The sequence below is a fragment of the Somniosus microcephalus genome, chromosome 10 (assembly GCF_052327205.1).
Source record: "Somniosus microcephalus isolate GS21.2 chromosome 10, FLI_Smic_1.0, whole genome shotgun sequence".
NCBI lineage: Eukaryota > Metazoa > Chordata > Chondrichthyes > Squaliformes > Somniosidae > Somniosus > Somniosus microcephalus.
Window position 1 is genome coordinate 234,328,013 of NC_140996.1, and position 26,883 is coordinate 234,354,895.

Here is a 26,883-nt window from a genome sequence, read left to right on the forward strand (position 1 = left end):
TCCCTCAGTACTGCCCCTCCGACAGTACAGCTCTCCCTCAGTACTGCCCCTCCGACAGTGCACCACTCCCTCAGTACTGCCCCTCCGACAGTGCAGCACTCCCTCAGTACTGCCCCTCCAACAGTGCGGCGCTCCCTCAGTACTGCCCCTCTGACAGTGCGGCACTCCCTCGGTACTGCCTCTCCGACAGTGCGACGCTCCCTCAGTACTGCCCCTCCGACAGTGCGGCGCTCCCTCAGTACTGCCCCTCCGACAGTGCGGCGCTCCCTCAGTACTGCCCCTCCGACAGGGCGGCGCTCCCTCAATACTGCCCCTCCGACAGTGCGGCGCTCCATCAGTACTGCCCCTCCGACAGTGCGGCGCTCCCTCAGTACTGCCCCTCCAACAGTGCGGCGCTCCCTCAATACTGCCCCTCCGACAGTGCGGCGCTCCCTCAGTACTGCCCCTCCGACAGTGCGGCGCTCCCTCAGTACTGCCCCTCCGACAGTGCGGCGCTCCCTCAGTACTGCCCCTCCGACTGTGCGGTGCTCCCTCAGTACTGCCCCTCAGACAGTGCGGCGCTCCCTCAGTACCGCCCCTCCGACAGTGCGGCGCTCTCTCAGTACTGCCCCTCCGACAGTGCGGCGCTCCCTCAGTACTGCCCCTCCGACAGTGCGGCGCTCCCTCAGTACTGCACCGGAGCTGTGGGCTCGAACCCACAGCCTGACTTGGAGGCCTGAGGGCTGCCAGCTGAGACAAGCTGACACTGGCCTAATTCCCCTCATTAGGAGGGTGGGGTGTCCCTGAGGGAGTCTCCAGTCTCCTGTTGCAGCAGGTTTCAGCTTCTGGCAGTTCTGCTGTTAAAATAATTACAAAGAAAAATATAATGTTGGCCTTTATCTCGAGGGGATTGGAATACACAGGGGAGGAAGTGATGCTTCAGCTGTACCGAGCTCTGGTCAGACCCCATGGGGACACTGTGCTCAGTTCTGGGCCCCGCACCTCAGGAAGGATATATCGGCCTCGGAGGGGGAGCAGCGCAGATTCACCAGAATGATACCGGGGCTGAAAGGGTTAAATTACGAGGACAGGTTGCCCAGACTGGGCTTGTATTCCCTCGAGTTTAGAAGATTAAGGGGTGATCTACTCGAGGTGTTTAAGATGATTAAAGGAGTTGATCGGGTAGACAGAGAGAGAAACTATTTCCTCTGGTGGGGGGAGTCCAGAACAAGGGGGCAGAACCTTAAAATTAGAGCCAGGCCGTTCAGGGGTGATGTCAGGAAGCACTTCTTCACACAAAGGGCAGTGGAAATCTAGAACTCTCCCTCAAAAAAGCTGGGGGATCAATTGGAGCTTTCTGAACTGAGATTGATAGATTTTTGTTGGGTAAGGGGTATTAACATAGAAACATAAGATAGGAGCAGGAGTAGGCCATTCGGCCCCTCGAGCCTGCTCCGCCATTCAATGAGATCATGGCTGATCATCCAAATTCAGTACCCTGTCCCTGCCTTCTCCCCATACCCCTTGATCCCTTTAGCCTTAAGAAATATATCCAACTCCTTCTTGAATATATTTAATGAATTGGCCTCTACGGCCTTCTGTGGTAGAGAATTCCACAGGTTCACCACTCTCTGGGTGAAGAAATTCCTCCTCATCTCAGTCCTAAATGGCTTACCCCTTATCCTTAGACTGTGACCCCTGGTTCTGGACTCCCCGACCATCGGGAACATCCTTCCTGCATCTAGTCTGTCTAGTCCTGTTAGAATTTTCTAAGTTTCAATGAGATCCCCTCTCATTCTTCTAAACTCCAGTGAGTATAAGCCCAATCAACCCAATCTCTCCTCGTACGTCATTCCTGCCATCCCAGGTATCAGTCTGGTGAATCTTCGCTGCACTCCCTCCATGGCAAGAACATCCTTCCTCAGATAAGGTGACCAAAACTGCACACAATACTCAAGGTGTGGTCTCACCAAGGCCCTGTACAACTGCAGCAAGACATCCTTGCTCCTGTACTCAAATCCTCTCGCTATGAAGGCCAACATACCATTTGCCTTCTTAACCGCCTGCTGCACCTGCATGCTTACCTTCAGCGACTGGTGCACAAGAACACCCAGGTCTCGTTGCACTTCCCCTTCTCCCAATCTATTGGCGTTCAGATAATAATCTGCCTTCCTGTTTTTGCCACCAAAGTGGATAACCTCGCATTTATCCACATTATACTGCATCTGCCATGCATCTGCCCAATCACCCAACCTGTCCAAATCATACTGGAGTTTCTCAGCATCCTCCTCACAGCACACACGCCCACCCAGCTTTGTGTCGTCTGCAAACTTGGAGATATTACATCCAATTCCCTCGTCTAGATCATTAATATATATTGTGAATAGCTGGGGTCCAAGGACCGATCCCTGCGGTACCCCACTAGTCACTGCCTGCCACTCGGAAAAAGACCCGTTTATTCCAACTCTTTGCTTTCTGTCTGCCAACCAGTTCTCTATCCAAGTCAATACCTTGCCCCCAATCCCATGTGCCTTAACTTTACACGCTAATCTCTTATGCGGGACCTTATCGAAAGCCTTCTGAAAGTCCAAATACACCACATCCACTGGTTCTCCCTTATCTATTCTACCAGTTACATCCTCAAAAAATTCCAGTAGATTAGTCAAGCATGATTTACCTTTTGTAAATCTATGTTGACTTTGTCCGATCCTGTCACTGTTTTCCAAGTGCTCTGTTATTACATCTTTTATAATGGACTCTAGCATTAAGGGTTATGGAATCAAGGCGGGCAGATGGAGTTAAGATACAGATCAGTCATGATCTAATAGAATGGTGGGACAGGCTCGAGTGGCTGAATGGCCTCCTCCTGTTCCTCTGTAACTCACTCCCACTCCTTCACAGCACTGTCTCGTCAGCCCACAGAGACAAGTTGCTGGGTATTCCCTTCCCTTAACCCACATGACACTGGGTGAGTAAATGGGCCTTCCCCCTGTAGTCATTTCTGGAGCTCGTTCTTGTTTTTGGTCAGTCCTACCACTGGAACGAGGCAGCGCAGTGTTTGCGTGCGAGACTCGGAGACCACGGTCACTGAGTGCTGCAGACACCAGAGTCTATAAATTGCTCGAGGTTGAGATGGGTTTGAAGGTTGCGACTACATAAGGACATAAGAAATAGGAGCAGGAGTAGGCCAATCGGCCCCTCGAGCCTGCTCCGCCATTCAATAAGATCATGGCTGATCTGATCCTAACCGCCAATCCACTATCACAGAACCATCTCCTGAATCTAACAGAATTAGACACACGAAATAGGAGCAGGATCAGGCTATACGGCCCCTGGGCCCGCTCCGCTACCCACAGGGCCATGACCGATCCGAACCTAGACTCATGTCCAAATTCCTGCCCGCTCCCCATAACCCTTAATTCCCTTTACTTCTAGGAAACTGTCTATTTCTGTTTTAAATTTATGTAATGATGTAGCTTCTACAGCTTTTTGGGGTAGCATATTCCATGGACCTACCACCCTCTGAGTGAAGTAGTTCCTCCTCATCTCAGTTTTGAAAGAGCAGCCCCTTATTCTAAGACTATGCCCCCTAGTTCTAGTTTCACCCATCATCGGGAACATCCTCCCCGCATCCACCCGATCCAACCCCTTCACAATCTTATATGTTTCAATAAGATCGCCTCTCATTCTTCTGAACTCCAATGAGTAGAGTCCCAATCTACTCAACCTCTCCTCATATGTCCATCCCCTCATCCCCGGGATTAACCGAGTGAACCTTCTTTGTACTGACTCGAGAGCAAGTATGTCCTTTCTTAAGTATGGACACCAAAACTGTACGCAGTATTCCAGGTGCGGTCTCACCAATACCTTGTACAACTGAAGCAATACCTCCCTATTTTTATATTCTATCCCCCTAGCAATGAAAGCCAACATTCCATTGGCCTTCTTAATCACTTGCTGCACCTGCATACTAACCTGCCAAAGTGCATAACCTCACACTTTCCAGTATTGTATTCCATCTGCCAAATCTCTGCCCACTTACTTAGCCTGTCTATGTCCCCTTGCAGGTTTTTTATGTCCTCCTCACTCACTACTTTCCCTCCCATCTTAGTGTCATCTGCAAACTTTGATATGTTACACTCGGTCCCCTCCTCCAAATCGTTAATATAGATTGTAAAGAGTTGGGGACCCAGCACTGACCCCTGCGGAACACCACTAGTTACTGATTGCCAGTCTGAGAATGAACCATTTATCCCAACTCTCTGCCTTCTGTTAGATAGCCAATCCTCTATCCATGCCAGAATATTACCCCCAATCCCGTGATTTTTTATCTTAAGCAATAATCTTCTGTGTGGCACCTTGTCAAATGCCTTTTGGAAGTCTAAATACACTACGTCCACTGGTTCCCCTTTATCCACCCTATATGTTACTTCCTCAAAGAACTCCAGCAAATTTGTCAAACATGACTTCCCCTTCATAAAACCATGCTGACTTTGTCCTATTAAATTATGATTATCCAAATGTCCTGTTACTGTCTCCTTAATAATGGACTCCAAAATGTTACCTACCACAGATGTTAGGCTAACCGGTCTATAGTTTCCAGCCTTCTGTCTACTGCCCTTTTTAAATAAGGGTGTTACATTAGCAGTTTTCCAGTCTGCCGGGACCTTTGCCGAGTCCAGGGAGTTTTGGAAAATTATTACCAATGCATCCACAATCCCTACCGCCACTTCCCTCAAGACCCTAGGATGTAAGCCATCAGGTCCAGGTGATTTATCCGCCTTGAGTCGCATTATTTTACCGAGTACCACTTCCTTAGTGATTTTGATCGTGTTTAGCTCCTCCCCCCCCCTTTAGCCCCCTGTTTGTCCAGTGTTGGGATATTCTTAGTGTCTTCTACTGTAAAGACTGATATAAAATATTCATTCAGTGTTTTTGCCATCTCCATATTTCCCACCATTAATTTCCCAGTCTCATCCTCTAAGGGACCAACATTTACTTTAGCCACCCTTTTTCTTTTTATATAACTATAAAAACTCTTACTATCTGTTTCTTTATTTTTTGCTAATTTACTTTCATAATCTATCTTCCCTTTCTTAATCAATCTTTTTGTTATTTTTTGCTGTCTTTTAAAGTTTTCCCAATCCTCTATCCTCCCACTAGATTTGGCTACCTTATATGCCCTTGTTTTTAGTCGAATACTATCCTTAATTTCTTTACTTAGCCACGGATGGCTGTCTTTTCTTTTACACCCTTTTCTTCTCAGTGGAATATATTTTTTTTGGAAGTTGTAAAATAACTCCTTAAATGTACACCACTGATCATGTATCGTCTTACCCTTTAATCTATTTTCCCAATCCACTCTACTCAATTCGCACCGAGTCCCGTCCACCCATCACCCCCTGTCCTAACTCGCACCGAGTCCCGTTCACCCATCGCCCCCCATGTCCTAACTCACACCCAGTCCCCCTCACCCATCACCCCCCGTGTCCTAACTTGCACCGAGTCCCGTTCACACCATCGCCCCCATGTCCTAACTCACACCCAGTCCCCCTCACCCATCACCCCCCCGTGTCCTAACTCGCACCGAGTCCCGTTCACCCATCGCCCCCTGTCCTAACTTGCACCGAGTCCCGTCCACACATCACCCCGTGTCCTAACTCGCCCCGAGTCCCATCCACCCATCACCCCCTGTCCTAACTCGCACCGAGTCCCGTCCATCCATCACCCCCCCGTGTCCTAACTCACGCCGAGTCCCGTACACCCATCACCCCCCTGTCCTAACTCGCACCGAGTCCCGTCCATCCATCACCCCCCGTGTCCTAACTCACACCCAGTCCCGTTCACCCATCACCCCCTGTGCTCACTGCCCCGTGTCCTAACTCACACCCAGTCCCCTCACCCATCACCCCCTGTGCTCACTGCCCCGTGTCCTAACTCACACCCAGTCCCGTTCACCCATCACCCCCTGTGCTCACTGCCCCGTGTCCTAACTCACACCCAGTCCCGTTCACCCATCACCCCCTGTGCTCACTGCCCCGTGTCCTAACTCACACCCAGTCCTGTTCACCCATCACCCCCTGTGCTCACTGCCCCGTGTCCTAACTCGCACCCAGTCCCGTTCACCCATCACCCCCTGTGCTCACTGCCCCGTGTCCTAACTCACACCCAGTCCCGTTCACCCATCACCCCCTGTGCTCACTGCCCCATGTCCTAACTCACACCCAGTCCCGTTCACCCATCACCCCCTGTGCTCACTGCCCCATGTCCTAACTCACACCCAGTCCCCTCACCCATCACCCCCTGTGCTCACTGCCCCGTGTCCTAACTCACACCCAGTCCCGTTCACCCATCACCCCCTGTGCTCACTGCCCCATGTCCTAACTCACGCCCAGTCCCGTTCACCCATCACACCGTGCTCACTGCCCCGTATCCTAACTCACACCCAGTCCCCTTCACCCATCGCACCCTGTGCTCACTGCCCCGTGTCCTAACTCACACCCAGTCCCATTCACCCATCACCCCCTGTGCTCACTGCCCCGTGTCCTAACTCACACCCAGTCCCGTTCACCCATCACCCCCTGTGCTCACTGCCCCGTGTCCTAACTCACACCCAGTCCCGTTCACCCATCACCCCCTGTGCTCACTGCCCCGTGTCCTAACTCACACCCAGTACCGTTCACCCATCACCCCCTGTGCTCACTGCCCTGTGTCCTAACTCACACCCAGTCCTGTTCACCCATCACCCCCTGTGCTCACTGCCCCGTGTCCTAACTCACACCCAGTCCCGTTCGCCCATCACCCCCTGTGCTCACTGCCCCGTGTCCTAACTCACACCCAGTCCCGTTCACCCATCACCCCCTGTGCTCACTGCCCCGTGTCCTAACTCACACCCAGTCCCGTTCACCCATCACCCCCTGTGCTCACTGCCCCGTGTCCTAACTCGCACCCAGTCCCGTTCGCCCATCACCCCCTGTGCTCACTGCCCCGTGTCCTAACTCACACCCAGTCCCGTTCACCCATCACCCCCTGTGCTCACTGCCCCGTGTCCTAACTCGCACCGAGTCCCGTTCGCCCATCACCCCCCTGTGCTCACTGCCCCGTGTCCTAACTCACACCCAGTCCCGTTCGCCCATCACCCCCTGTGCTCACTGCCCCGTGTCCTAACTCGCACCGAGTCCCGTTCACCCATCACCCCCTGTGCTCACTGCCCCGTGTCCTAACTCGCACCCAGTCCCGTTCGCCCATCACCCCCCTGTGCTCACTGCCCCGTGTCCTAACTCGCACTGAGTCCCATTCGCCCATCACCCCCTGTGCTCACTGGCCCGTGTCCTAACTCACACCCAGTCCCGTTCGCCCATCACCCCCTGTGCTCACTGCCCCGTGTCGTAACTCACACCCAGTCCCGTTCACCCATCACCCCCGGTGCTCACTGCCCAGTGTCCTAACTCACACCCAGTCCCGTTCACCCATCACCCCCTGTGCTCACTGCCCCGTGTCCTAACTCACACCCAGTCCCGTTCACCCATCACCCCCTGTGCTCACTGCCCCGTGTCCTAACTCAAACCCAGTCCCGTTCACCCATCACCCCCTGTGCTCACTGCCCCGTGTCCTAACTCACACCCAGTCCCGTTCACCCATCACCCCCTGTGCTCACTGCCCCGTGTCCTAACTCACACCCAGTCCCGTTCACCCATCACCCCCTGTGCTCACTGCCCCGTGTCCTAACTCACACCCAGTCCCGTTCACCCATCACCCCCTGTGCTCACTGCCCTGTGTCCTAACTCACACCCAGTCCCGTTCGCCCATCACCCCCTGTGCTCACTGCCCCGTGTCCTAACTCACACCCAGTCCCGTTCGCCCATCACCCCCTGTGCTCACTGACCTACATTGGCTCCCGGTCCAGCAACACCTCAATTTTTAAAATCCTCATCCTTGTGTTCAAATCCCTCCATGGCCTCGCCACCTCCCTATCTCTGTAACCTCCTCCAGCCCTACAGCTCCCCCCCCCGCCCCCCCCCCCGAGATCTCTGCACTCCTCTAATTCTGGCCTCTTGAACATCCCTGATTTTAATCGCTCCACCATTGGCGGCCGTGCCTTCAGCTGCCTGGGCCCTAAGCTCTGGAATTCCCTCCCTAAACCTCTCCGCCTCTCTCTCCTCCTTTAAGACGCTCCTTAAAACCTCCCTGTTCACCTGTCCTAATATCTCCTTACGTGGCTCGGTGTTGAATCTTGTCTGATTACGCTCCTGTGAAGCGCCTTGGGATGGTTTACTACATTAAAGGTGCTGGAGAGTCTCGAACCAGGGGTCACAGTCTCAGGATAAGGGGTCGGCCATTCAGGACTGAGATGAGGAGGAATTTCTTCACTCAGAGGGCGGTGAATCTTTGGAATTCTCTAACCCAGAGGGCTGTGGATGCTCAATTGTTGAGTATATTCAAGTCGGAGATCGATAGATTTTTGGACTCTAGGGGAATCGAGGGATATGGGGATCGGGCGGGAAAGTGAATTGAAATCGAAGACCAGCCAAGATCTTAGGAATACATACATAGGATATACGGCACAGAAACAGGCCTTTTGGCCCAACCAGTCCATGCCGGTGTTTATGCTCCACTCGAGCCTCCTCCCGTCTTTCCTCATCTAACTCTATCAGTGTAACCCTCTATTCCCTTCTCCCTCAGATGCTTGTCCAGCCTCCCCTTAAATGCATCGATACTATTCGCTTCAACCACTCCCTGTGGTAGCGAGTTCCACATTCTCACCACTCTCTGGGTAAAGAAGTTTCTCCTGAATTCTCTATTGGATTTCTCGGTGACTATCTTATATTGACGGCCTCTAGTTATGCTCTTCCCCACAAGTGGAAACATTCTCTCTGTATCCACTCTATCAAAACCTTTCATAATTTTAAAGACCTCTATTAGGTCACCCCTCAGCCTTCTTTTTTCAAGAGAAAAGAGACCCAGCCTGTTCATCCTTTCCTGATAGGTACACCCTCGCATTTCTGGTATCATCCTTGTAAATCTTCTCTGCACCCTCTCCAGTGCCTCTATATCCTTTTTATAATATGGTGACCAGAACTGTACGCAGTGCTCCAAGTGTGGTCTAACCAAGGTTCAATACAGGTTTAGCATAACTTCACTACTTTTCAATTCTATCCCTCTAGAAATAAACCCTAGTGCTTGGTTTGCTTTTTTTATGGCCTTGTTAACCTGTGTCGCTACTTTTAGTGATTTGTGTATTTGTACTCCGAGATCCCTTTGTTCCTCTACCCCACCTAAACTCACAGCTTATTGAATGGCGGAGCAGGCTCAAGGGGCCGAATGGCCGACTCCTGCTCCTATTTCTTACATTCTTCTATAAATGCAAGTTGTTGTTGGTGGTCAGTGGCTGGAGGTCGAGCTCGGGGTTACAGAGACCTTTGGAACTAGAAGCCTGCACTTCCGTACCAGTCTCCGAGTTCCAGGTCCAACCCCTGGTTTGTGCTGGGTGAGCTGACCTCCATCAGGGAAGGAGCTGGTCAATCACTATTGACCTCCGAGCTCCAAGTTAGGGAAGGTCCTCGTTCCCGGTCTATATCCAGTGACCCCTGCTGCCACTCACTCGCTCTCAGTCCAGGCTTGTACATGTAGCGTGACCCCTTGATACCAGAGGGCAGCCAATGCCCATGGATCCTGGGCCCAGAGAGAGTCTATACCTTCACTTGAAGAGAAATTTGGGTGAGCTTCATTTACCTGCCTTGGTTCCATATCCCACGATACCCCTTACCCAACACATATCCATCGATCGCAGTCTTGAAAGCTCCAATTGACCCCCAGCCTCAGCAGTTTTTGGGGGGGAGAGTTCCAGATTTCCCCCACCCTTTGTGTGAAGAAGTGCTTCCTGACATCACCCCTGAACGGCCTGGCTCTAATTTTAAGGTTCTACCCCCTTGTTCTGGATTCCCCCCACCAGAAGAAATAGTTTCTCTCTCTACCCTATCGAATCCTTTAATCTTCTTAAACACCTCGATCAGATCACCCCTTAATCTTCTAAACTCGAGGGAACACAAGCCCAGTCTGGGCAACCTGTCCTCGTAATTTAACCCTTTTAGAAAGACAGACTTGAATTTATATAGCGCCTTTCACCACCTCGGGACATTCCAAAGCGCTTCACAGCCAATGAAGTACTTTTTGAAGTGTGGTCACTGTTGTAATGTAGGAAACGCAGCAGCCAATTTGCGCACAGCAAGCTCCCACACACAGTAATGTGATAATGACCAGATCATCTGTTTTTAGTGATGTTGATTGAGTGATATTGGCCGGGACACCGGGGAGAACTCCCCTGCTCTTCCAATAGTGCCGTGGGATCTTTAATGTCTGGGTATCAGTCTGGTGAATCTGCGCCGCTCCCCCTCTGAGGCCAGTATATCCTTCCTGAGGGGCGGGGCCCAGAACTGAACACAGTGTCCAGATGGGGTCTGACCAGAGCTCGGTACAACTGAAGCATCACTTTGTAATCCAGCTCCCTCGAGATAAAGGCCGACATTCTTTCGGCTTTTTGATTGCTCTTTTGCACAGAGGAGGCTGACCTGCCCCAGCGTCCACTCACAGCAGGGATAGCGAGCAGAGGCTGGCGTCCTGGCTAATGATTCTCTCTCTTCTCTATCTCCAACCCTGGGGCATTGAGCCAAGTTTCATTCATTCCTGCGGCTCAGAACCACTAACTCCTGGGCCATGGACTGCGTCTCCGCAGGTCTGTGGTGTGCAGTGAGGCGATCGGGGAAATCTGCAGCCGTCTGCTGCTGCGCTGGGCTGGGGGTGGGGTGCGGGGGGGGGGGGGGGTTTACAGGGGAGCGTTTGAAGGGTTCAAAGGCTTCCAGTGGATGGGATCTCGGTCACTCTGAACGAGGCCTCGGGTTCAGCACAGGCTCGGCTCGGTTTCCCAATGTTGCAGGGTGCAGACTCCAAAGGTCGGAGGGTGGATGTTGGAGTGTTGCAGCGTCGGCGCTCTGTAAACACGTCCTTCACGGGCCGAGCGCACAGACCCCCCACTGAGGAAGTCATCGCAAAGACCGTGTCCAAAACTCCGCTCCCTTGACGCCCTCCTTATCGGACTGTCTGGGCAAGCCTGGGTCCTGCCCGGTCCCTTGACGAGATGAATAATTAACGTGTTATTATTGGAATGGTTCCGCCCAGTACTTCCTTTCACTCTTGTTCAACCGCACTGTGGTGCTGAGTGAGGAAAGAAAGACTCGCATTTCTATAGCGCCTTTCACTAACTCGGGACGTCCCAAAGCGCTTTACAGCCAATGAAGTACTTTTTGAAATGTAGTCACTGTTGTAATGTAGGAAATGTGGCAGCCAATTTGCGCACAGCAAGCTCCCACAAACAGCAATGTGATAATGACCAGATCATCTGTTTTAGTGATGATGGTTGAGAGATAAATATTGGCCCCAGGACACCGGGGATAACTCCCCCTGCTCTTCTTCAAAATAGCGCCATGGGATCATTTACTTCCACCTGAGAGCGCAGACAGGGCCTCGGTTTAATTTCTCATCCCTCAGTACTGCCCCTCCGACAGTGCGGCGCTCACTCAGTACTGCCCCTCCGACAGTGCAACGCTCCCTCAGTACTGCCCCTCCGACAGTGCGGCGCTCCCTCAGTACTGCCCCTCCGACAGTGCGGCGCTCCCTCATAAGAACATAAGAAGTAGGAGCAGGAGTAGGCCATACGGCTCCTCGGGCCTGCTCCACCATTCAATAGGATCATGGCTGATCCAAATCTAGACTCACGTCCACTTCCCTGCCTGCTCCCCGTAACCCCTAATTCCCTTATCTGCTAGGAAACTGTCTATCTCTGTTTTAAATTTATTTAATGTCGCAGCTTCCACAGCTCTCTGGGGTAGCAAATTCCATAGATTTACTACCCTCTGAGTGAAGAAGTTTCTCCTCATCTCAGTTTTGAAAGGGCAGCCCCTTATTCTAAGATTATGCCCCCTAGTTCTAGTCTCACCCATCAGTGGAAACATCCTCACCGCATCCACCCGATCAAGCCCCCTCACAATTTTATATGTTTTGATTAGATCGCCTCTCATTCTTCTGAACTCCAATGAGTAGAGTCCCAACCTACTCAACCTTTCCTCATACGTCAACCCCCTCATCTCTGGAATCAACCGAGTGAACCTTCTCTGAACCGCCTCGAGAGCAAGTATATCTTTTCTTAAATATGGAAACCAAAACTGCACGCAGTATTCCAGGTGTGGCCTCACCAATACCCTGTATAACTGCAGCAAGACTTCCCTGTTTTTATACTCCATCCCCCTCGCAATAAAAGCCAAGATTTCATTGGCCTTCCTGATCACCTGCTGCACCTGCACACTAACTTTTTGTGTTTCATACACCAGGACCCCCAGATCCCTTTGTACTGTAGCACTTTGCAGTTTCTCTCCATTTAGATAATAACTTGCTCTTTGATTTTTTCTGCCAAAGTGCATAACCTCACACTTTCCAACATTATATTCCATCTGCCAAATCTCTGCCCACTCACTTAGCCTGTCGATGTCCTTTTGCAGGTTTTTTATGTCCTCCTCACTCACTGCTTTCCCTCCCATCTTTGTATCGTCGGCAAACTTGGATACATTGCACTCAGTCCCTTCCTCCAAATCGTTAATATAGATTGTAAAGAGTTGGGGTCCCAGCACTGACCCCTGCGGAACACCACTAGTTACTGATTGCCATCCTGAGAATGAACCATTTATCCCAACTCTTTGTTTTCTGTTCGATAGCCAATCTTCCACCCATGCCAGTATATTACCCCCAATCCCGTGATTTCTTATCTTGTGCAGTAATCTTTTGTGTGGAACCTTGTCAAATGCCTTTTGGAAGTCCAGATACACTACATCCACTGGTTCCCCTTTATCCACCCTGTATGTTACGTCCTCAAAGAATTGGAGCAAATTTGTCAAACATGACTTCCCCTTCATAAAACCATGCTGACTCTGTCCTATTAAATTATGTTTATCCAAATGCTCTGTTACTGTTTCCTTAATAATGGACTCCAACATTTTGCCAACCACAGATGTTAGGCTAACTGGTCTATAGTTTCCGGCTTTTTGTCTACTTCCCTTCTTAAATAAGGGTGTTACATTAGCAGTTTTCCAATCTGCCGGGACCTTTCCTGAGTCCAGGGAGTTTTGGGAAATAATCACCAATGCATCCACAATCCCTACCGCTACTTCTCTCAAGACCCTAGGATGTAGGCCATCAAGTCCGGGGGATTTATCCGCCTTAAGTCCCATTATTTTACTGAGTACCATCTCCTTAGTGATTTTAATCGTGTTTAGCTCCTCCCCCCCCCCCCCCCCCCCCCCCCCATTGCCCCCTGTTTTTCCAGTGTTGGGATATTTTTAGTGTCCTCTACTGTAAAGACTGATACAAAATATTTGTTCAGCATCTTTGCCATCTCCATGTTCCCCACCACTAGTTTCCCGGTCCCATCCTCTAAGGGACCAACGTTCACTTTAGCCACCCTTTTTCTTTTTATATAACTGTAGAAGCTCTTGCTATCTGTTTTTATATTTTTTGCTAGTTTACTTTCATAATCTATCTTCCCTTTCTTAATTAATCTTTTAGTTATTGTTTGCTGGCTTTTAAATGCTTCCCAATCTTCTATCCTCCCACTAGATTTGGCTACTTTATATGCCCTTGTTTTCAGTCGGATACTATCCTTTATTACTTTACCAAGCCACGGATGGCTGTCTTTTATTTTACTCCCCTTTTTCCTCAGTGGAATATATTTATCTTGAAAGATGTGAAATATCTCCTTGAATGTAGACCACTGCTCTTGTACCGTCTTACACTTTAGTCAATTCTACTCTCATACCTTCATAGTCTCCTTTATTTAAGCTTAGTACGCTGGTTTGAGATCCAACTCTCTCACCCTCAAACTGAATTTGGAATTCAACCATATTATGGTCACTCATTCCAAGGGGATCCTTTACTAGGACATTTTTTATTAATCCTGTCTCATTACACAGGATCTAAGATTGCCTGCCCCCTGGTTGGTTCAGTTACATACTGCTCAAGAAACCCATCCCTAATACACTCTATGAACTCTTCCTCAAGGCTGCCATGCCCAATTTGATTAGTCCAGTCAATATGAAAGTTAAAATCCCCCATGATTATAGCAGTTCCCTTATTACAAGCCCCAACTATTTCCTGATTTATACTCCGACCAACAGAGTTGCAACTGTTAGGAGGCCTATAGACTACGCCCACTAGTGACTTTTTCCCCTTATTATTCCTTATCTCCACCCAAACTGTTTCACTATCCTGATCCTTTGACCCAATATCATTTCTGACTATTGCAGTGATTCCATCCTTGACTAACATAGCAACCCCACCTCCCTTTCCTTCCTGTCTGTCCTTCCTAATTGTCAAATACCCTTGTATGTTTAGTTCCCAGTCATGATCATCTTGCAGCCATGTTTCCATAATGGCCACCAGATCATATCCATGTGTAGTTATTTGTACCATTAACTCGTCTAATTTGTTACGAATGCTGCGTGCATTCAGATAAAGAACTTTCAAATATGTTTTCTGACAATTTATTCCTGCTTTTACCCCTTTTACTACTTTATCATTATACATTCTGTCCCTTCCTGACACGCTCTGGTTTTTAATTCCCCCACTGCTACCTTGCTCTATTGCCTTCACCGCTGTCATTTTTATTTTTCGCTCTTAAAACCTCCCCCCCACTAATTAGTTTAAAGCCCTCTCTACAGCCCTAGTTACTCGATTCGCCAGGATTCTAGTCCCAGCACTGGCCAAGTGAAGTCAGTCCCAACGGAACAGCTCTCTCCTGTCCCAGTACTGATGCCAGTGTCCCAAGAAGCAAAACCCATTTCTCCCACACCAGTCTTTGAGCCACGCATTTAACTCTCTAATTTTATTTACCCTAGCCAAATTTGCACGTGGCTCAGGTAGTAATCCAGAGATTATTACCCTTGTGGTTCTGCTTTTTAATTTGGCCCCTAGCTGCTCAAACTCCCTCAGCAGAACCTCTTTCCTTGTCCTATCTATGTCGTTGGTACCAACATGGACCACGACAACTGGATCCTCCCCCTCCCACTCCAAGTTTCTCTCCAGCCCAGAGGAAATGTCCTTAACCCTGGCACCGGGCAGGCAACACAGCCTTCGGGACTCTCGCTCTCGGCTGCAAAGAACCCTATCTATCCCCCTAACGATACTATCCCCTACCACTACAACATTTCTTTTAACTCCCCCCACTTGAATGGCCCCCTGCTCCACGGTGCTGTGGCCAGGTTGCTCATCCTCCCTGCAGTCCCTGCTCCTGTCCCCACATGGAGTAAGAGCCTCGAACCTGTTGGACAAGTGCAAGGGCTGCGGCTCCTCCAACACTACCTCCTGGATCCCCGTACCTGCCTCACTTCTAGTCACACCATCCTGTCCCTGGCCACGGACTACATCTGAATTAATTACTCTAATTGGTGTGACTACCTCCTGAAACACAGAGTCCAGGTAACTCTCCCCCTCCCTGATGTGTCTCCGTGTTTGAAGCTTGGACTCCAGCTCATCAACACGGAGCCAGAATTCCTCGAGCAGCCAGCACTTACTGCAAATGTGATCACCGTGAGCATCAATGGTGTCCACCAGCTCCCACATATTGCAGCAGCAACACATCACCTGCTCTCCCATTCTATGTAATTAATTAAATTTATTAATATTATTTTTAAATACCTTCTGCCCCGATTTTAGATGATGAATATCACACCTTAGAAACTATAAACCACAGAGTTTAAGGTTAAAAAGAGAGAAATACTCACCAACCAATCACTTACCTGCTTTCTGGTGACGTCACACTTCGATTATTTTTTACCTCTCTCCTTCCCTTTGAGTTCCGAGTTCGGAGATTAGTACACCTTACCTGGTCTCTGGAGCCTTTTATAGCCCCTCAGTACTGCTCCTCCGACAGTGCGGCGCTCCCTCAGTACTGCCCCTCCGACAGTGCGGCGCTCTCTCAGTACTGCCCCTCCGACAGTGCAGCACTCCCTCAGTACTGCCCCTCCGACAGTGCTGCGCTCCCTCAGTACTGCCCCTCTGACAGTGTGGCGCTCCCTCAGTACTGCCCCTCCGACAGTGCGGCCCTCCCTCAGTACTGCCCCTCCGACAGTGCGGCGCTCCCTCAGTACTGCCCCTCCGACAGTGCGGCGCTCCCTCAGTACTGCCCCTCCGACAGTGCGGCGCTCCCTCAGTACTGCCCCTCCGACAGTGCAGCACTCCCTCAGTACTGCCCCTCCGACAGTGCTGCGCTCCCTCAGTACTGCCCCTCTGACAGTGTGGCGCTCCCTCAGTACTGCCCCTCCGACAGTGCGGCCCTCCCTCAGTACTGCCCCTCCGACAGTGCGGCACTCCCTCAGTACTGCCCCTCCGACAGTGCGGCCCTCCCTCAGTACTGCCCCTCCGACAGTGCGGCCCTCCCTCAGTACTGCCCCTCCGACAGTGCGGCCCTCCCTCAGTACTGCACTGGGAGTGTCCGCCTAGATTTTTGTGCTCGAGTCTCTGGAGTGGGGCTTGAATTCACCTTCTGACTCGGAGGCAAGAGTGCTGTCCACTGAGCCAGGGCTGACACCGGGGAAGAAATCGGAGAGTTCCCGGTCTGCTGAGTTAGCTGAATGTACGAACAATCGGGAAAAGACGCTCTGCTCCCTCCAGCCTGTCCTACACAATCGTGATGCCTTGTGTATCACAGTGTAAACACTCCCGTGTGTACCACACCCTTCCCTCCGCATCCTAGGATGCATCCCATCCAGACCGGGTGACTTATCCAGTTTAATTACCGTCAGTCTGTCTAGTACCTCTTTATCTATTTTTATCTCGTCCAGTATCCCAGCAACCTCCTCGATTACCATAGCTTTGGCAAAGTCCTCTTCCTTGGTAAACACCGATGCAAATTACTCATTAGTACATCAGCCATACCTTCTACCTCCATCAATAAATCTCCACTTTGGTCGCTGATCAGCCCTACCACTCCTCTGACAACCCTTTTACTGTCAATATGCTTATAGAAGACTTTTGGATTCCCCTTTTATGTTCGCAGCCAATCTATTCTCGTACTGTCTCTTTTTCCCTCTTATTTCCTTTTTCATTTCTCCTCTGTACTTTTTATATTCAGCCTGATTCTCCCTTGTACAGTGTTATCAAGCTGACATCTGTCATACAGCCCCTTTTTTCTGCTTCATCTTACTTGCTAACTCCTTCATCATCCAGGGAGCTCTGGCTTTGGTTGCCCTACCTTTCCCCCTCGTGGGAATCTACCTCGACTGCACCCGAACCATCTCCTCTTCAAATCTGGGAAATTCCGCTCTGACCACCTTTTCGGTGATCAAACTAGACCAGGAGTTCACTCTGGCCCCCATTCACATTCCCAGGTACATCCCTCTTGCACCAGGTGATCTCCGCCCCAGCCAGAAATAGAACCAGCTCAAAGGGATTCAGCGAGCCGGCCTCCACCGCACGAGCTGGCCTCCACCGCACAAGCTGGCCTCCACCGCACGAGCTGGCCGCCTGTTCCACAGGTCCACTATCCTCTGTGAAAGGAGCCACCTCCTGACCTCTAACCTCGATCTGGCCTTGTACAACTTCAAATTGTGACCCCTGGTCCTCCCTACCCTATCCAACTGCATTAATTGGTCTTCGTAAACACAGTCTAGTCCCTTCATTATTTAACAAAAATCTCGGTGTCTACACTTTACTAAACTCTATCTTTGTTGTCTCTAAACGAGTACTTTGCATCGGTCTTCACCAAGGAAGAGGATGCTGCCACAGACATAGTGAAGGAGGAGGTAGTGGAGACACTTGATAGGATAAAAATTGATAGAGGTATTAGAAAGGCTGGCTGCACCTAGAGTAGATAATTCACCAGGAGTGGATGGGATGCATCCTAGGATGCTGAGGGAATTGAGAGCGGAAATCGTGGAGGTACTGGCCATAATCTTCCAATCCTCCTTAGATACGGGGGTGGTGCCAGAGGACTGGAGAATTGCAAATGTTACACCATTGTTCAAAAAAGGGTGTAAAGATAAACCCAGCAACTACAGGCTGGTCAGTTTAACCTCAATAGTGGGGAAGCTTTTAGAAACAGTAATCAGGGACAAAATCAACAGTCACTTGGATAGATGTAGATTAATTAAGGAAAGCCAGCATGGATTTGTTAAAGGCAAATCGTGTTTAACTAACTTGATTGAGTTTTTTGATGAGGTAACAGAGAGGGTGGATGAGGGTAATGCGGTTGACGTGGTGTACATGGATTTCCAAAAGGTGTTCCGACAAAGTGCCACATAATAGGCTCACCAGCAAAGTTGAAGCCCATGGAATAAAAGGGACAGTGGCAGCCTAGATACGGAATAGGCTAAGTGACAGGAAACAGAGAGTAGTGGTGAACGGTTGTTTTTCGGACTGGAGGAAGGTATACAGTGGAGTTCCCCAGGGGTCAGTTCTAGGACCGCAGAGATAGTGATAGACTTCAAGACATAGACAGGCTGGTGAAATGGGCGGACACGTGCCAGATGAAATTTAATGCAGAAAAGTGCGAAGTGATACATTTTGGTAGAAAGAATGAGGAGAGGCAATATAAACTAAATGGTACAATCCTAAAGGGGGTGCACAAACAGAGAGACCTGGGGGTATATGTGCACAAATCATTGAAGGTGGCAGGGCAGGTTGAGAAAGTGGTTAAAAAGGCTTACGGGATCCTGGGCTTCATGAATAGAGGTATAGAGTACAAAAGTGTGGAAATTATGATGAACCTTTATAAACACTGGTTCGGCCCCAACTGGAGTATTGTGTCCAATTCTGGGCACTGCACTTTAGGAAATTTGTGAAGGCCTTGGAAAAGGCGCAGAAAATATTTACGAGAATGATTCCAGGGATGAGAGACTTCAGTTACGTTGATAGACTGGAGAAGCTGGGGTTGTTCTCCTTGGAGCAGAGAAGGTTGAGAGGAGATTTGATCGAGGTGTTCAAAATCATGAGGGGTCTGGACAGAGTAGATAGAGAGAAACTGTTCCCATTGGTGGAAGGGTCGAGAACCAGAGGTCACAGATTTAAGGTAATTGGCAAAAGAACCAAAGGCGACGTAAGAAAAAACTTTTTTACGTAGCGAGTGGTTGTGATCTGGAATGCACTGCCTGAAAGGGTGGAGGAGGCAGACTCAATCACGGCTTTCAAAAGGGAGTTGGATAAGTACCTGAAGGAAAAAAATTTGCAGGGCTCCGGGGAAAGGGCGGGGGAGTGGGACTAGCTGAAGTGCTCTTGCAGAGAGCCGGCACGGGCTCGACGGGCCGAATGGCTGCCTTCTGTGCTGTAACCATTCTGTGATTCTATGTTATCTCCAGACTCGACTATTCCAACACTCTCCTGGCCAGCCTCCCACGTTCTACCCTCCTTAAACTTCAGCTCATCCAATACTTGGCTGCCCGTGTCCTAACTCACACCCAGTCCCGTTCACCCATCACCCCCTGTGCTCACTGACCCGTGTCCTAACTCACGCCCAGTCCCGTTCACCCATCACCCCCTGTGCTCACTGCCCCGTGTCCTAACTCACACCCAGTCCCGTTCACCCATCACCCCCTGTGCTCGCTGCCCCGTGTCCTAACTCACACCCAGTCCCGTTCACCCATCACCCCCTGTGCTCGCTGCCCCGTGTCCTAACTCACACCCAGTCCCGTTCACCCATCACCCCCTGTGCTCACTGCCCCGTGTCCTAACTCACACCCAGTCCCATTCACCCATCACCCCCTGTGCTCACTGCCCTGTGTCCTAACTCCCACCCAGTCCCGTTCACCCATCACCCCCTGTGCTCACTGCCCCGTGTCCTAACTCACACCCAGTCCCGTTCACCCATCACCCCCTGTGCTCACTGACCCGTGTCCTAACTCACGCCCAGTCCCGTTCACCCATCACCCCCTGTGCTCACTGCCCCGTGTCCTAACTCACACCCAGTCCCGTTCACCCATCACCCCCTGTGCTCGCTGCCCCGTGTCCTAACTCACACCCAGTCCCGTTCACCCATCACCCCCTGTGCTCGCTGCCCCGTGTCCTAACTCACACCCAGTCCCGTTCACCCATCACCCCCTGTGCTCACTGCCCCGTGTCCTAACTCACACCCAGTCCCATTCACCCATCACCCCCTGTGCTCACTGCCCTGTGTCCTAACTCCCACCCAGTCCCGTTCACCCATCACCCCCTGTGCTCACTGCCCCGTGTCCTAACTCACACCCAGTCCCGTTCACCCATCACCCCCTGTGCTCACTGACCCGTGTCCTAACTCACGCCCAGTCCCGTTCACCCATCACCCCCTGTGCTCACTGCCCCGTGTCCTAACTCACACCCAGTCCCGTTCACCCATCACCCCCTGTGCTCGCTGCCCCGTGTCCTAACTCACACCCAGTCCCGTTCACCCATCACCCCCTGTGCTCACTGCCCCGTGTCCCAACTCACACCCAGTCCCGTTCACCCATCACCCCCTGTGCTCACTGCCCCGTGTCCCAACTCACACCCAGTCCCGTTCGCCCATCACCCCCTGTGCTCACTGCCCCGTGTCCTAACTCACACCCAGTCCCGTTCGCCCATCACCCCCTGTGCTCACTGCCCCGTGTCCTAACCCACACCCAGTCCCGTTCACCCATCACCCCGTGCTCACTGCCCCGTGCCCTAACTCGCACCCAGTCCCGTTCACCCATCACCCCCTGTGCTCACTGCCCCGTGTCCTAACTCGCACCCAGTCCCGTTCACCCATCACCCCCTGTGCTCACTGCCCCGTGTCCTAACTCACACCCAGTCCCGTTCACCCATCACCCCCTGTGCTCACTGCCCCGTGTCCTAACTCACACCCAGTCCCGTACACCCAGTCCCGTTCACCCATCACCCCCTGTGCTCACTGCCCCGTGTCCTAACTCGCACCCAGTCCCGTTCACCCATCACCCCCGTGCTCGCTGACCGACATTGGCTCCCGGTTAAGCAACGTCTCAATTTTAAAATTCTCATCCTTGTGTTCAAATCCCTCCATGGCCTCGCCCTTCCCTATCTCTGTAATCTCCTCCAGCCCCACAACCCCCCCGAGATCTCCGCGCTCCCCCAATTCTGGCCTCTTGCACATCCCCGATTTCCATCGCTCCACCATTGGCGGCCGTGCCTTCAGCTGCCTGGGCCCTAAGCTCTGGAATTCCCTCCCTAAACCTCTCCGCCTCTCTCTCCTCCTTTAAGACGCTCCTTAAAACCGACCTCTTTGACCAAGCTTTTGGTCGCCTGTCCTAATATCCCCTTATGTGGCTCGGTGTCAAATTTTGTTTGATAATCGCTCCTGTGACGCGCCTTGGGATATTTGTTTCTGCGTTAAAGGTGCTGTGTAAATACAAGTAGTTGTTATAAACCCTTCCCCCAAAGACTGGGTTCACTGTGTGTACACCAGAGGAAATAGTTTCACTCTATCTACCCGATCAACTCCTTTAATCATCTTAAACACCTCGATTAGATCATCCTTTAATCTTCTAAACTCGAGGGAATACAAGCCCAGCCTGTGCAACCTGTCCTCGTAATTTAACCCTTTTAGTTGGTTTGGTGAATCTGCTCTGCTCCCCCCTCCAAGACCAATCTATCGATATCGGGTGGACCAGCGGTGAGGGCGGATTTCTCGGTAACTTGGGTTGGGAGATTTGTAACCATTCGGAGAGGTGTTGGCCAAAGACCCAGTCTGGCAGTGTGATGTGCTTCGGGAGGATCGCTGATTGTCCAACTCTTGACCTGTGGGATGTCTGTTTGGGGTTGCAGGTTGTTGACGGTGAGAAGCTGATAATCGTGGCCTAGGGATGCAGAGCATTAAGTGTGTGGTGGTGGGCGACGGGGCAGTGGGCAAGACTTGCCTGTTGATCTGTTACACCACCAACGCCTTCCCCAAGGAGTACATCCCAACCGTCTTCGACAACTACAGCGCGCAGATCACGGTGGACTCTCGGACAGTTAGCCTGAACCTTTGGGACACTGCGGGCCAGGAGGAGTACGACAGACTCCGGACTTTGTCCTACCCCCAGACCAATGTCTTCATAATCTGCTTCTCCATAGCCAGCCCCCCCTCGTACGAGAACATCCGCCACAAGTGGCACCCTGAGGTGACCCACCATTGCCCAGACGTGCCCATGCTCCTGGTGGGCACCAAGAAGGACCTGCGGAACGACCCGGAAACTATCAAGAAGCTGAAGGAGCAGAGCCTGGCGCCCATCACGCAGCACCAGGGCAATGGCCTGGCCAAGCAGATCCAGGCCGTGAAGTACATGGAGTGCTCCGCACTCAACCAGGAAGGAATCAAAGATGTCTTTGCCGAAGCGGTGAAGGCTGTCATTAACCCGGCTCCGGTGAAAAGCAAAAGGGGTTGCGTACTCTTGTGAGGAAGGGTCCCCCTCCCCCACCCTGAACCGCCGCACCCCGCCCCCCCCCCCTCCCACACCAGACCACCGCACGGACAGAACATCTCGATCTCGGACCAGGCTCCACTTCCAGTTGGAACGGCGCCAAGCCCATCTTCATCCAACTTTGAGAAGGAAAATGAACGGCCTGATTAAAGTCTACAATTGGACTGGTTCCCACTATTTAGCTTCCCTTCACCCTTTCTCCCCCCCCCCCCCCCCCGCCTCTCCCTCCGCCGCCAAGCATCTGGGAAGAGCGGCTCCTCTCCGAAGAAAAACAACGACTGGATCTTTTGGGATGAAGCTGGGAGTGTGGGAAGGGGAGTGAAGAACTGGTCACAGTCCTTGGGAGAAGAGCTGGCGTTCTCCCCATTGGCTCACCGAGCCCCTCTCCTCGGTTCGGACAATGCGTTCTCCGATCATGGACAAGATTAACCTGATGTGTCCTCCATCCTCGGACCTTCCCTCCCCAGATGCTCGTCCAAGGAAGACTTCGGCCGGACGTTGTTTATTTCTCCTCCTGGAATGACTTGATTACAAGGGATTGTCCACCTCTCCTATTGAATTAAGAGTTATGCCTTCGAGCCATAGCTTCAGCCCCATCTGCTTCTTCCTGCACTCTCGCTATCCAGCTAGTTGGTTGTCAAAAGTATCTTCCCATTCTCAGGATGTGCAACTCCTCGCTTTTTCTTTTTGATGGTGGGGCCATGGGTAGAGGTGAAGAGAGGGAGGCGGGGGGTAAAAACTTGGCTCGCCTCCCTCCACCTTTAATAGACTCCATGTCCTGATACTTCGGAGTCTATGTCTAGACGTTTGGCCAGTACGGACCTATTGCGATGTCCCATCAACTGGCCCGTTGATTGATCTCATGAAAAACATTTTGTTCCGTTATTGCCCTACCAGAATTGATATCCAATAAACGTGTGTGTGTGTGTGAGACTGTGTGTGTGTGTGAGACTGTGTGTGTGTGTGTGTGTGTGTGTGTGTGTGTGTGTGTGTGAGACTGTGTGTGTGTGTCTGTGTGTGTGTGTGTGTGTGTGTGTGAGACTGTGTGTGTGTGTGAGTGTGTGTGTGTGTGTGTGTGACCGTGTGTGTGTGTGTTTTTTTAAACACATTGGTTCAAGGGTGACTGACTTCAGTGACTTGTTAACCCCTCGGGGAGGCACAGAATGGCCTTGACTGGAGACAGAGAGGGTCGAGTGGGCTGTTTACCAGGCAGCTGCTCAACGGTCGCTCTGTGAAGTCTCTGTTGGGCTTCCCTTGGGGACCTGTGTCAACTTGATCGCGTCTGTGAGTTGGTCAAAGTCCACTAAACCGGTGGTGGTTGAGGGATTTGTTGGGTGGTTCGAAATATCCAGAGCTTGACTTCCCACTTTTTGGTTCCCATCTTCCTGGAGATTGGATGAGGTGACTTGAGGCGGGTGTGTGAGTAGGGCGGGGGGGGGCAACGGTTGAAGTGTCTGCCTGTTAACAAACACAGGATGCAGTGACATATGTCCTTTGTGAAAAGATCCCCTGTGCTGTTGCTAGCATGCTAACACTCGCTATCAGAATAACAGCCCCCGGGTCAGTGACTCTCGGCCCAGGTTACAGACGGTCCCTTGTTTACAAGCTCAACGATCCCTTTCCTCCCAATCGCCTGTCGCTCAATCTCCCCGACACATCTATAAAGAACGGTACAAGCGCCCCTTTCGCTTCCAATACTCTGGGTTTGATCCCCCCCCCACCCCCCAAAAAACTCATCCGTTGAACCCAATCTGTGCTGAAGAGGGCGTCCAATCAGAAGGTGGGACTTGGCTTAAAGGGGCCACGTCCTGTTGGGAGGCCGGTGTTGGGAAAGATGGCCGCTGCCAAGGCGCCTCATAAAGGCAAACGGTCTCTGCGGAAACCGCCTCGGCGTGACAACAGCCCGGGAGACGGTGTGGCCCAAGCTCCCTCAAAACTGAGGATATATTGACTCCTCCCGGAACTGAGGAGGACTTCTGGAAATGATTTGGGATCGGGCCGGGCCTCCTGCTTCTGGTATTTCCCGTTTTTGGAAACCTTGGGCGCCCCCGCCATGCACCGCCCCCCCGCACAAAAACCCGGGAGAAAAATCAGAGGGATGTTTTTTTTTTTAAATGGTGCTTTTATTTTTCTTTGACCATTTTGGTTTATTAGTTATAAAAATATTGGAGATTTGTGGAGGTGGGGAAATGGCTGTTTCATCCATTCGGGTGGGGCAATAGACTGTTGACTTTCCGATTGGAGGGGGAAGAAGTGGCGTCGAGAAGATTGACGTGTCAGGCGGCCAATGGTGGGAGTTTGGGGGGGGGGTGGGGGGGGAGTGGCGGTTGGAGGTCACGCGATAAATCCTCCCGGAATATGTCCAAATGGAGCTGCCCTCGTGCTTGAGGTGGAAGATTCGATGGTGTTCGATCCATTCCCGCCCTACCCTAGGCAACTCAATCAAATATAACTTGGGGAGGGGCCCTACCAAAGCCTCGGGCCTAAACTCTATAGTTTGCAAAACAGCAGCTGCAGAACAAACTCCTGCAGAGCCACTGAGGACTCCGCTGCCCCCGACCCCAGCCCGCTCTCTCTCCTCACCCCACCCCATACACAGCTAATTCTCCCAGATCTTTCTCTCTCCACACCGCGCAGCTTCTGTGGTTGAATGACCTGCTCCCAGGGGATCCCGCAGAGGTTCAATGCCCCCTCTCCCAAACCCAGACCCCAGTGATTTTTCCAACCTTTGATGCAAAAACTGGGACAGGAGAAGGAAAGTAATGAAATCCCCGCTCCCCCCCCCCCCCCCGCCCCGCTGTAAATATGGATTCCGAGAGCAGCGGGGCCTCTGTTGTGTGGCCGGTTTGTGTTTGAGAGATTAGAGTGAAGCCTTGGGTTGCGGTCGACAACTGCAGCTTAACATTTCCCCTCCCTGCCTTTACCTGCTACAATGTCCTGAGAAATTAGGTGCTTTTTTTAAAAAAAAAAGTAAAAATATATATTCATAATTAAAAAAGAATGTAACAAACTTGATCTGCTCATTTGTAAATCTGTTCCTAATGTGTGGTGTTTTGAAGTACGCCTGTTTGCTGAAATGTTTAATAACTGTCATTTCATTGTTTTAATCTTTTTGAGCTAATAAACGTTTTGTTTTTGGAGTGATGTGAAAATTCAGAGCTCGAGCGGCCTAGTGTTGTCATGGTGACCGGCTGAGTTTGAGGCCTGGGGGGGGCAGTTTTTTTTTTTACCTTTTCCCCCCCCCTCATCCTGTTGGATTAAAGGCTGTATTACAAGGACAGGTTGTACAGACTGGGCTTGTATTCCCTCGAGTTTAGAAGATTAAGGGGTGATCTGATCGAGGTGTTTAAGATGATTAAAGGAGTTGATGGGGTCGAGAGAGAGAAACTATTTCCTCTGGTGGGGGGAGTCCAGAACAAGGGGGCAGAACCTTAAAATTAGAGCCAGGCCGTTCAGGGGTGATGTCAGGAAGCACTTCTTCACACAAAGGGTGGTGGAAATCTGGAATAACAACAGAAAATGCTGGAAAAACTCAGCAGGTCAGGCAACATCCGTGGAGAGAAATTAGAGTCGACGTTTCGGGTCTAACCCTTTTTCAAAACTGGAAAGGAAATGAAATAGATCGAAAGGCAGGGCTGGGAGAGAACAGAAGAAGTGAAGAGACATTAAGAGGTATTCAAAACCAGACGAGATGGTGACCGGACTAGTGGAGACAAAATGAAATGCGCTGGCAGAATGGGAGACAGCTGCCATGTGGGAGAGAGGGGGGGAAAAAAAGGCGGGGGGGAGGGAAAAACCAAAACAAAGGGGGTGGATATAAGATATAAGTTAAAATGTGATAGGGGCCGAGGTTATGATCTGAAATTGTTGAACTCGATGTCGAGTCCGGAAGGCTGTAAAGTGCCTAATCGGAAGATGAGGTGCTGTTCCTCGAGTTTTCTCTCTTCCCCCAAAAAAGCTGTTGAGGCCGGAGGGTCAATTGGAGCTTTCAACTCTGAGATATAGAATTTTGTTCTGAAATCTAGGGATGGCCAATAAATGCTGGCCTTGCGAGCAATACCCACAACCCAGGAATGGATCCCTCGTTGATGCGCTCACTCGCACACGCTCTCGTGCTTTACCCTGTGTGCGTGCTCTCTGGGTCACACGCTCTCGTGCTTTACCCTGTGTGCGTGCTCTCTGGGTCACACGCTCTCGTGCTTTACCCTGTGTGCGTGCTCTCTGGGTCACACGGTCTCGTGCTTTACCCTGTGTGCGTGCTCTCTGGGTCACACGGTCTCGTGCTTTACCCTGTGTGCGTGCTCTCTGGGTCACACGCTCTCGTGCTTTACCCTGTGTGCGTGCTCTCTGGGTCACACGCTTTCGTGCTTTACCCTGTGTGCGTGCTCTCTGGGTCACACGGTCTCGTGCTTTACCCTGTGTGCGTGCTCTCTGGGTC

General features: G+C 51.3%; 2 protein-coding genes across 9 annotated transcripts in view; both read left to right on the forward strand.

The window, feature by feature from the left end:
- Window positions 1-25,585, forward strand: part of LOC147112181 (rho-related GTP-binding protein RhoG) — an 87,728-nt gene extending 62,143 nt beyond the window's left edge. The window contains exon 2 of the mRNA XM_085999820.1: window positions 21,808-25,585. Coding sequence (XP_085855946.1) covers window positions 21,846-22,421 — 576 coding nt within the window. The 5' untranslated portion in view covers window positions 21,808-21,845 and the 3' untranslated portion in view covers window positions 22,422-25,585. The remainder of the gene's footprint in view (window positions 1-21,807) is intronic.
- nup98 (nucleoporin 98 and 96 precursor) overlaps window positions 1-26,883 on the forward strand; it is a 205,840-nt gene that overhangs the window by 21,161 nt on the left and 157,796 nt on the right. The gene's annotated exons all lie outside the window — the stretch shown is intronic.